The sequence below is a fragment of the Bos indicus genome, chromosome 1 (genome assembly GCF_029378745.1).
Source record: "Bos indicus isolate NIAB-ARS_2022 breed Sahiwal x Tharparkar chromosome 1, NIAB-ARS_B.indTharparkar_mat_pri_1.0, whole genome shotgun sequence".
In the NCBI taxonomy this organism is placed as follows: domain Eukaryota; kingdom Metazoa; phylum Chordata; class Mammalia; order Artiodactyla; family Bovidae; genus Bos; species Bos indicus.
In genome coordinates, this window is record NC_091760.1 from 94,945,078 (window position 1) to 94,957,581 (window position 12,504).

At 39.3% G+C, this 12,504-nt stretch overlaps 1 protein-coding gene across 1 annotated transcript in view; it reads left to right on the forward strand.

Moving 5' to 3' along the window:
• SPATA16 (spermatogenesis associated 16) overlaps positions 1-12,504 on the forward strand; it is a 277,685-nt gene that overhangs the window by 233,796 nt on the left and 31,385 nt on the right. Inside the window, exons 9-10 of the mRNA XM_070791798.1 lie at positions 5,242-5,406; positions 10,818-10,901. Coding sequence (XP_070647899.1) covers positions 5,242-5,406; positions 10,818-10,901 — 249 coding nt within the window. The remainder of the gene's footprint in view (positions 1-5,241; positions 5,407-10,817; positions 10,902-12,504) is intronic.

Here is a 12,504-nt window from a genome sequence, read left to right on the forward strand (position 1 = left end):
AGGACTGAATCAAACAAGCTGCAAAAGTAACCTAGGTTAAGGAAACAAGTAATGAGTCGCTGAACAGAAATTATTCCTACATGGTACAATTAACTATGACCCAGGAATCCCTCAGCAGTGTTTTTAGGATCCCCTGAGGTGTGTTTTTTCTTGTCAGATGTCAAATGCCATCTGTTTGAATGTTTAGACACTTCAGTGTCCTTGTTAGTTCTGACCCTACCTCATGACACCTGTAGAAAAAAACTTTTGTCTAAGACCATCTGTGTAACCCCTAGGATGTCACTTAACCTCTGAGCTTTTTTCTCATTTATAAAATAAGCTGATATATGCCAGGCTCACCTCACACAGTTGTTATGAGACCAAAAGTATACAATCCACCTTGAATCACTTTGTAAAGTATTAAGAAATTTAAAAATTTTAATTATTTGTATTGGTTTTCATTTGCTTTGACAAAAGGGTTGTTTTGGAGATCCTTCTTTTTCTTTATAAAAGCCATGTACTTTGAAATTATGTATTCTTATAAAATGAAGACTGTGCAAGTGTCCTGCAGATTTTAAATGATTTTCCTTAGATCACTGATGCACTTAAATCTCCTTAAAAAGGCAGGATTATGGGTGTCATCTCCCATCATGCCCACAGTAGGACTTCCCAGAGAACATGAATTTTCACCTCTTGCCACAGGTGGCAGAAAGAGTTGGTGAAGGTGACAAAGACATTCCTGGTATAAGGTTTCTATGTCTCAGAAAATAATTCTTAAACTCTGACACCAGTTTCCTTCCTTTTATAGATTCCTTTGCTAAGTATATAGTTCAGTTCAGTCTCTCAGTCGTGTCCGACTCTTTGTGACCCCATATATCGCAGCACGCCAGGCCTCCCTGTCCATCACCAACTCCTGGAGTTCACTCAGACTCACGTCCATCGAGTCAGTGATGCCATCCAGCCATGCATGGCCAAATAAGAATGATTCTGGCATTTTAAGAGTTATTGTCTAAAAGATTCTTCTAGTTTCCTATCTGGTGGCTTTGAATCCCACTGAACATCAATCCCATTCAACCAACTGCTCTGCTTTACCAGTATTTTTTCTTCTCTGGTTCTTTGTCCTAATTATCTCACAAGCTACTGAATGCTACTATGCTTTTCCATTCATTAACTTTATTGGCTGCTGTCAGTTTAAAACCTTATGTACTGTGCTTCCTGGGGTAAATGTTAAAGAGTTAAAATAATAAAATCTCTCGCCATGCATGAAGCTTCTTTCACAGGCTGACTTGCCAAAAAAATGACCTAACTAACCAGGTTTTAAATACCTCATTAATTTCACTTTTAATTTCTTCCAAGTGAAGCATAAAAGATGTTTACACATGCACATTCGAAATGAACAATAATATGTGTTTCCTACCCCCTTTTCTTTGCAATGAATGTTTCTATGTATTATGTCAAATAGAAATACATTCCCAATACTTGGGCTCTGCTTTTCAGCAGTATTAGATTAGCAGTGCCACTTATCTTCCAAACATTTATCCATACCTGCTATTAAATCTAGACAAGTATCTGGAGGAAGCCTTCATCTGAACTTGCTGTTTACCTAAACTTCATTGTAGCTAGGTGCAGTTTTAGCTTCAGTCTTGGCCACTTTATTATACCCTCGCCAGCAGCTAAGCAGTCTTTTGATCACTCCTAAAGTCTCACTGGGAGGGCTGCTTCCCTTTAGATTTAGCCCTTGTGAGCTAATTCCTTCATTTTTCATTGTTTCCTTTATTTTCTTAAAGCAACAGCATTAAAGCATTCCTGCTGGCATCTATTCATTCTTATTTTTGTTTCATTTTATCGTTCAAAAGTCCCAAACTTGTTAGAGGTGAAATATTAACCTATCGTTTCCTAATAACCAAAGTTGCAATTGGTCTGGGGTGGGCAAAGGGGAAGGGGGGGAGGGCTATTAGCACTCAACTATATTCTTTCTGTAGCATCCTGTTGGTAAGGAGCACTTCCTGTTTTGTTATGTATCCAACAATCAAGCTAACAAAGCACCATTGCCTTCCACTATTTTTATTTTCCTTATGTTTTGGAAAATTACACTGATAGATTATGTTCCTGAGCAGGCTGTAGTTGTTTCTGTTCTTTGGAGTTGAGTCACTACACCACTTTCCTACAACCAGCCTTATTGTTTATTTTAAAGAAGGACAAAGAAAGCAATTTTTCTTCAGAAAGAAAACTGTGTCTCCTGCAACTCGCTTTCCTCTGTTTGACAGTATCCCATTGTTTAGCTACATGTTTAAACTCAATGGGTAGGCTGGCTATTTCGTCAATTCAAAGAAAGGATCTCAAATCCACAATTTGCAATCATTTCTCCTATAGGTTTATAGGTTTTCAGATAAATGATTAATCAGAAATAGCAAATTAGTGGGGATTGACAGACATTAGTAAAATGGCTGAGATAGCTGTAAGGGAGAAATACAGCAAATACAAGGCAATGGTGCTCAACTTTGCTGTATTACCAAGATTCTAAGAAAGTGCCAGAGAGGTTGCTGTCAGTCAAGATGTGCATGACATTTCAGAAAGCACTGCCTTACAAATTCAAGTTAAAATTTTGATGTTCTTTAGTAATGCTGGTTTATAATAATTTTTCTCCTTAATGGAAATTCTATTTTAAGAAGAAAAAGTCATGTCTGCCTTCTCTAATTTCTGGGCGGGGGGGAATCTGGCTTTGTGAGCATGCACAGATTAAAATAGTCCATGTGCAGATACTAAGCTTTACGGTTTGTTCTCCAATTTCTGTTTGAGGTTATCTGAATACTCAGGAGGGCACTTTGCTAAAATTCCTATTTCCAGGGCCACATATCACAAGATTGTGAACCCAAGACTTTTTTTTAACCCTTATATACCCCCTTATATCAGACGTGAAAGTGAAAGTGTTAGTCACTCAATCGTGTCTGATACTTTGAGACCCCACAGACCGTAGCCTGCCAGGCTCCTCTATCCATGGATTCTCCAGGGAAGAATACTGGAGGGGCTTGCCATTCCCTTCTCCAGGGGATCTTCCTAACCCAGGAATTGAACCCAGGTCTCCTGCATTGCAGGCAGATTCCTTACCGTCTGAGCCACCAAAGAAGCCTGTACTTCTTTCTAAATAAAAAATGTGAGAAGTTTATGATAAACTATGTCTCTATAAAGTAGTACAATTTGAATAAACTTCTTAGAGAAGGTAAAACATCCTCTTTTATGGATGGCAGTAGCAAACACAGAGGTGGGTTGCCGGGGTCCAGCCCCGGCTGATCCAGGGTATTCGAAGCAGGGACGGCGTCGGCGAGGATCAGGAAACAATAGCTTCAATTAGATATTAATTAGAGATGTAAAGAGTAATAGAATGAGGATAGCTCAGCAGGAAAATTCAGTGGAGAAAAGAGGCTGAGTAGCTTGGTTTACACGGGAGACCAATAAAACTTCAAGACAAGAAGTTTGCACCACTTACGTCGGCCGCAGGCGTCCTTCCATTCTCCCGAAGGAGAGGAGACACTGAGGCCTCCCCGGTCGGATCTTAGAAGCCCAGGCAAAATTAGTAAGCATGGCAGGTTCCGTGCTCCAGATGGAGACTCAGCTAGAGTTTTAGAGAGAGAGAGACATGGGGAAACCAGTCTTTCGAGGAACCAATCCCAATTCTTTATTTTTCATGGTCTACTTTTATACACTGAGATGTTATGCAAAAGTCACGCGGGGTCAGCAGTCATGACTTTTATCAAAGTCAGGTGCTTCATACAAATGTATACAGAGGTCTTAGGGGTGTTACATCATCTTCTGGCCAGGGGGCCTGCTGACAATTTATGACCCTCTCCTTGTACAGCGATCAGTCAACCAGGACACTTTTTTCTCCAGGGGTGATTATTCTTAAAATAGATGCCACCCAAATAAAGTTACATTCCTATAGGGTGAGGGTGTAGTGGGTTTTAGTTAAGGAAAGAACTTACTTAGCCTAAGGTCTAATGTGATTAATATCAAAGGTTAATACTTATTTCTTCTATATATTCATTAATGTGTGTAAGGGCAGGGGATGGGGAGACTTAGCAACAAACATTGGCTCAACAAATGAAAAACCCTTCACCAATACAATTTCTAATCAGCCCATTATACTTATACTAATAGTTTTCTAACTTTTCTAAGGAACCTGTTTTTAGAAGGTTTAAAGCATCTCGTGCCTCTCACGGTTGGGAGGCTGTGACCAATCACATGTGGCCGGACAAGCCTATCAGGCAGGCTAGAGAACCTTCAGAGGAGTTTATAGGTTAAAACACTCTTGTCACACCCAGGAGTTTTTATTAACTGGAGCTCTAAGTTAACTCCTTCTCCAAAAGAGGTGGTGGGGGACAGGCCCCCGTAAAGTCAGAGGTGTAGGTGAGAGCACAAAGTAGCAAAGTAGGCAGGCTCTGGTTATGGGGGTAGATGCTCGAGGATTTCCAGGGGGACTCCTGAGGCTTGATCCCGCCTTTGCGTATGTCGAGCCTCCTTACTCATGACCTTTGGTGGAGTGCCTCATGCCAGCCCCCAACAGTGGGCTGCTTTCCCAGTTTTAAGAAAGTCTCAAATACCAGTATATTCATGGGGGTCGGTGGTCCTTACAAGTGCACCATAGTCTATTTCAAGATGGATTGCAATTGCTGGAATGGTCCTAGGAGTCAGAATAAACACTACACTACCACAAGGAGAGAAGCCAGAGTCCATGGCCATCCAATAAGAACTAAAGATAAAATCAGAGCTGGAGATTTAATGTAAGTCACCAGGGTAGGACAAATTCCACTTGCATAATATTTTTCAGGATTCAACTTGTATAAGATATCATCCTTTGTATAAACCAAATAGTGGGCAACTATTAATTCTTATTATACCTTGGTGACATAGACAAAGTCACCCCCTTTTAAATGGACACAGCTCTGTGGGATCCCCACTGTGAGAGTAGAGTTCAAGTTCAATTTAATCCCTCTTTTTCCCCCTCATCCTGGCTTCCTTAGGCAGGGCCATCTGTAAACCCTTCTCAACAGTCCTGCAAAGTGTTCTCTTTTCTATACATTTGTCTATTTGAAGGAAGGGTACAGACAATCCTCTAAAATAACAGAAGAAAATATTTATTTGCACTAGATGCCATTAATTCAGAGGCACTAAATATATTACAATGAGCCCTGACGTTATTCCTCAGGGAGAGGTTATTTCTGTGTTTTTTTTTCTAAACCATTTCCTTCTCTCCTGGGAGACTAGGGGAGTTTTCGTGCATGCTCAGGTGTGATGGAGAAGTTGCAATATGCCAGCCTTCTCAGCCGGCTGCAAAGAGTAAAGGAACAGTCCCAGGTGATCAATCAAGCAATGGCCGAGCTAGCAACCATTCCCTATCTACAGGACATCAGTCAACAGGAGGCGGAATTGGTAAGCATCTGTTTTTCTTTGTTCACAAGCCCTGAACCGACAGAAGAGTGATATGGTCTGAAAAAGAATGTAACAATAAATGGCAGTCCAAGGGCAAACTCTCCAACTCTCATGAAGCATTCTAATGAAGAAACTAGAAATTATAGAAAGGGGTGTGTGTGTGTTTCATTTGCTCACCCTGACTAGCTAGCTTCCCTTTATTTTATAGCAAGACTTTTGTAATGTATGAAAATATAGAAAAGGGGTGATTATTCATATTCTGAGTCAGGCTTTTTTGTTTCAAGTAAAGTGAAATTTTAATAAATTGTTTTTCATTCCAAGACATGTTAATATATGATTCTCTTTGATGGAAAAGAGGAAAAAAAAGTAATTGCTGGATAGAAAACTGACTCTACAAAACTGTCTTTAGAGTTTTCTTATTCACTTTGAGTTTCACATATATGTTTGTAGTACCAACCCACACACAACACGCGCGCGCGCGCACACACACACACACACACACACATTAAGAGAGTTGTCTTATTTGAGGGGAAAATGTAGTCAAATGGTGGGGTGTTTTGGGTTTTTTTTTTACTGAATTGACCAGTTAATTTAGAAAACACAAAGCCTGTCAAAAACTAGTTGAAATACCTAGGATTAACTACTCTACTACCTAGAGTTTTATACAGAAGACAAAAGAGTTTTATACAGAAAATTGTAAGACACTGATGAAAGAAATCAAAGACAACATAAACAGATGGTGAGATATCCCATGTTCCTGAGTTGGAAGAATCAATATTGTGAAAATGACTATACTACCAAATGTAATCTACAGATTCAATGAAATCCCTATAAAATTACCAATGGCATTTTTCACAGAACTACCACAAAAAGAATCTCACAATTCATATAGAAATACAAAATACCCCAAATAGCCAAAGCAATCTTGAGAAAGAAGAATGGAGCTGGAGGAATCAACCTTCCTAACTTCAGACTATACTACAAAGCTATAGTCATCAAGACAGTATGGTACTGGCACAAAAAAGAAATATATAGACCAATGGAACAACATAGAAAGCTCAGAGATAAAGCCATGCACCTATACATGCCTTGTTTTTGACAAAGGAGGCAAGAATATACAATGGGGCTAAGATGGTCTCTTAAATAAGTACTGCTGGAAAAATTGGACAGCTACATGTAAAAGAATGAAATTAGAACACTTCTAACACCCTACACAAAGATAAACTCAAAATGGATTAAAGGTGTAAATATAAGACCAGAAACTATAAAGCTCCTAGAGAAAAACATAGGCAGAACACTCTATGACATAAGTCACAGCAAGATCCTCTATGATCCACCTGCTAGAGTAATGGAAATAAAAACAAAAATAAACAAGTGGGACCAAATTACTCTTAAAAGCTTTTGTGCAGCAAAGGAGACTATAAACAAGGTGAAAAGACAACCCTCAGAATGGGAGAAAATAATAGCAAATGAAACAACTGATGAAGGATTAACTTCAAATATATACAAGCAGCTCATACAACTCAATACCAGAAAAACAAACAACCCAATCAAAAAATGAGCTAAAGATCTAAACAGGTATTTCTCCAAAGAAGACATACAGATGGCTAATAAACATAAACATGAAAAGATGTTCAACATTGCTCATTATTCAGTTCAGTTCAGTTCAGTCGCTCAGTCGTGTCCGACTCTTTGCGACCCCATGAATTGCAGCATGCCAGGCCTCCCTGTCCATTACCAACTCCCAGAGTTCACTCAAACTCACGTCGGTGATGCCATCCAGCCATCTCATCCTCTGTCGTCCCCTTCTCCTCCTGCCCTCAATCCCTCCCAGCATCAGAGTCTTTTCCAATGAGTCAACTCTTCGCATGAGGTGGCCAAAGTACTGATCTCCTTTAGAATGGACTGGTTGGATCTCCTTGCAGTCCAAGGGACTCTCAAGAGTCTTCTCCAACACCACAGTTCAAAAGCATCAATTCTTCAGCGCTCAGCGTTCTTCACAGTCCAACTCTCACATCCATACATGACCACTGGAAAAACCATAGCCATTATTAGAGAAATACAAATCAAAACTACAATGAGGAGTCACCTCACATTGGTCAGAAAGGCCATCATCAAAAAATCTACAAACAATAAATTCAGGGAAGGGTGTGGAGTAAAGGGAACATTCTTGCACTGTTGGTGGGAATGCAAATTGATACAGCCACTACAGATAACAGTGTGGAGATTCCTTAGAAAACTAGGAATAAAACCACCATATGTCCCAGCAATCTGACTCCTAGGCATATACCCTCAGGAAATCAAAATTGAAAAAGACATATGTAACCCAATGTTCACTGACACTCTATTTTCCAAAAGCTAGGACATGGAAGCAATCTCAATGTCTATCAGCAGAGGAATGGATAAAGAATTTGTGGTACATATATAAAATGGAATATTACATAAAAAGAAACACATTTGAGTCAGTCCTAATGAGGTGGATGGACCTAGAGCCTATTATGCAGAGTGAAGTAATTCAGAAAGAGAAAAACAATTATCATATACTAATGCAATGGCACCCCACTCCAGTACTCTTGCCTGGAAAATCCCATGGACGGAGGAGCCTGGTAGGCTGTAGTCCATGGGGTCGCTAGGAGTCGGACACGACTGAGCAACTTCACTTTCACTTTTCACTTTCATACACTGGAGAAGGAAAAGGCAACCCACTCCAGTGTTCTTGCCTGGAGAATCCCAGGGACGGGGGAGCCTGGTGGGCTGCCATCTTTGGGGTCACACAGAGTCGGACACGACTGAAGCAACTTAGCAGCAGCAGCAGCAGCAATGCATATATACATATGGAAGCTAGAAAGATGGTACTGATAAACCTATCTGCAGAGCAGCAAAGGAGACACAGACATTGAGAACAGACTTACGGGCACAGCTGGGAAGGGAAGAAGGAGTGGGTGGGAGGTATGGAGAGAGGGAGAGAGTAACATGGAAACATACATTACCATATGTAAAATAGATAGCTAATGGCAATTTGCTGCATAACTCAGGGAACTCAAACCAGGGCTTGTTAACAACTTAGACGAGCAGGATGGGGAGAGAGGAGGGAGGCATGTTCAAGTAGGAGGGGACAAGGGTAAGCCTATGGCTGTTTCTACTGGTTTTTGGTAGAAACCACTGTAGTACTATAAAGTAATTATCCTTCAATTAAAAATAAACAATTTTTTTTTAATTTAAAATTAAAATAGTTGGAGAAATACCTCACAGAAAAAAATCTTCAAGCAGACATATATATTATAACCATAATATTAGAAACTATAGCACCTCATTTGAAAAACAATTACTAATCAGTGTGCTGGCCATTCAAAGAAAGGTAAAATTTATTCCATATAAAGCTGATGTGTTGTTGGGAAGGGCTCTTTACTCTAAGGCTCTAATTGAAGGTAGTGAAAACTAATTACAGACCTGACCGAATTCACACAGCAAGGATGAGAACAGCCCAAAATTATCACCTGTAATTTTCAGATAACTAAAGGAATCCTCCCTCTTTGAGCTTTGAAAGTTGTAACAAATTAATCAAGAAACGAACTGCCAACATTTATAATGTTCATCTGAATCTGCAAAAGCATATTAAAAAAATATTGATATTCAAAGTAACCATTTAAAACTGTTGGAGTAGCCAAATAATAAAATTCTGCATACCAAACATTAAAACTATGAGGGAAAAAAAAGTCTATTAGTCGGTAATTATTAAGTCAAAACTGGCAATAATACTTTCTAAACCTGTATGGTTTTATGCACAGAATGCCTTCTAAAAGGCTAAGTGTTTATCCTACCATTCCTAAGGCATTCAGGAGTGTAGCAACTGTGGAGCTTTCAAAGTGCATATTATAGCCAATTTTAGATGATTAATGCTCCTCTGAGATAAGAGAAAGCAAAGAAAATGTTAATTTAAGAAGCTGGCACAATGTTGATCCTGTCTTCCTGAAAAGCACACTCAAGATTTAAGTGAAAAATACAGGGGAGTTTTCTGCACTTAGGTCTTCTTAACCACACATCTGCAGCTTTCTTTTTTCTGGAAATTCTTATATCTTTAAATATACAAAAAGAGCATGAAACTAGCATTACTGACATCTCTAACTAACATATCCATGCAATACTCCACTGCCTGAAACCTTGAAAAATAAGATTTCATGGGACATTTTCGTAATTTATATACCTACTAGAAAAAAAAGTAAATGTAAAGGGATGTATATGTGCAAACCAAACATTTTTAAAAATCATGTATCATTCAAGATTTCATCATCTTAATAGATTTTGCTTTCCAAGTTCCAAGCATGGGTTAATCTAGATAATATATCCTTGAAATCCCTTTTGTGACGCTACACAAACAGTGACTACTCAGTAGAAGAGTTCTGAGTGACTCAACTCCCTACCTAAAATATCTAAAGAACAGAAAGATTATCTAAGATTATCATAATGTTTGACACCATGGTGAACTGAACTGGCATTTGCTCTTCTTTAGAGAACTTTTTTTTTCAGCTTCAAATGTCATATGGCTTGATGTGGCCTCATTACTTTGCAGGCACATAAATCGTCTGTGTGCAGCTGTTGCCGTTTAGTTGCTCAGTCATGTCCAACTCTTTGCAACCCCATTAACTATAGCCAGCCAGGCCTCTCTGTCCATGAGATTTCCCAGGAAAGAATACCAGAGAGGGTCACCATTTCCTTATCCAAGGGATCTTCCTGACACAGAGACTGAACCCGTGTCTCCTGCTTGGCAGGCAGATTCTTTACCACTGAGCCACCTGGGAAGCCCCAGCGTGTGTGTAGAATTATTTTCAATTGTAATATGGCAGTTTGGGGCAAAGGGTGGAATTTTAAAACTCACCTCTGAAATGGAACCTAAATAGAAATCTCGGATATTTTGAAATTTTAGAAAAGAAAAGAATAGTAAAAGAACTTCAGTGAGCTAGATCCTTTAAGAGGTAATAAAACAACACAATTCTAGTATGGTCCTCTGGTGAGTTTTTGCATGATGCCTAGGATTATGATACATTAGCCTCAGGAGAAAACACTAAAATGCGTTCATGTACTACATGCTATTTCCCAAGAGAATTAACTACTGCCTTCATTCTTTACAACCCAAATCTGTTTTCATAAAACATCGACACCCACTACATTAAAACCTATATGTTTTCTACAAATTTTCAAGAAGAATCTTTCCATTGTTTCAATATTTTATATCTGCAATAATACTTGGTAATGACTGAAGCAGCAATGAGGTGGCAGTGTTCATTGTCGGAAAGATGAGTAATAAAATCATCAGCGTACAAATGATTTTTTAATTAGGTTTTAATCTGTGTATTTAGAGAAGTTATTTCTGGGTGAATTCCACACTGATAATTTTTATCTTGGTGCCACAGCTGCAGTCACTAATGGCAGATGCCATGGACACCCTTGAAGGAAGAAGAAACGATAAAGAACGTGTGTGGAATACAATTCAAAAGGTAAAACTTTCAGCTGAAGGAAAAAAAGATATTATTCTCAAAGAAAATATGCATTTGGGGTCAAATCTGTTTAAAGATGAAAAGGAAGTTTCTCAGCTTGTTTTATTGGTGGTTTTCTTTTTAAAACAAATGCAGCTCTCTCCCTGGAAGTATAACCAAGATGAAATGTGGACATTTATTTAATTTGTTCCTTCAGGTCTGCTGCATTTCTGACTGTGGTCCTGTACTTTTGGGGTCTCTTATCATGCTCATTTTCATGTTATATTTTCATTATCTGCTCCCTCATTATTGGTTATTTTATATATTTAAAGCCCCTTCATCAATGTTTCAATTTGCTCCCCAACCCTTTTCTCCTGTAATTGGCACTTGAGGAATAATGCATGCATTTCAGGGAACTAGAAGAAAACTAGCACGTTGATGTTTGGGGTGAAGAAATGACATACTGGTTGTTTGAAGTCGGAGAACATCTCTTCATTAGTTACCTGAGTTACACAAAACAAGCCCTGAGATGCACCTGGCCCCAGGTACTCAGGAGACTTGTGTGATACCACAAGTAGGAAGGATACTCCTACTTGTGGTATCACAAGGATACTCCTTCTGACAATGTAGGAAGGAGTAGTGTTGGTTGACAGTCCAGATGAAAGTGATAAATTCTGATCAATGTACTCCCCACTCTGCTGCTGCTGCTGCTAAGTCTCTTCAGTCGTGTCCGACTCTGTGCAACCCGGTAGACGTCAGCCCACCAGGCTCCACCATCCCTGGGATCCTCCAGGCAAGAACACTGGAGTGGGTTGCCATTTCCTTCTCCAATGCACGAAAGTGAAAAGTGAAAGTGAAGTCGCTCAGTCGCGTCTGACTCTTTGCGACCCCACGGACTGCAGCCCACCAGGCTCCTCCGTCCATGGGATTTTCCAGGCAAGAGTACTGGAGTGGGGTGCCATTGCCTTCTCCGACCCTCCACTCAGTCTCCTCCAATCATGGTAAGAACCCGCAAAGGGAAAACTGGTGTCAGGAGATGTGAGAAGAAAACAACTGTTCCGTTTAAGAGGTAAAGTCAGCCAAGAGGGATTTTGATGCATTTGCAGAAATGTGTCTCTTCTGTAATCAATTCAGAGAACCTGAATTTAATGTATAAAACATTGTATATGAATGTATAGAAGAGAATGTGAGTGTATAGACCAGAAATCTACTGAACTCATCTAATAGTTGTTGAATATCTACTATGCCTGAAAGATTACTGTGTGTTATGGACCTTTTACTGGGCAAGGCAAACACAGCCCCTACCTATATGGGCCTTACCACCTAGGAAAGAAGCAGCTACTTAAACATTTATAAATATTATATTTTAAAAGTATATGTTCAGTGATTATGGGAACAAATAGAGGAATATAATCTGGTCTGAGAGGTCAGAAAATCCATCTCTGAGAAAGTGGTATTTATAAAACATTCAAAAGATAGTAGTAGCTATCTAGATGAAAAGGGAGATTTCTACACAAAGAGAAAAGCTTGTACCAAGAATGCTAAGAAAGCATGGTAAAATTGACAAAGGAACAACAAACATGGTTTAAAATGAAGTGCAAAGGCAGGAGAAATCAAATCACAG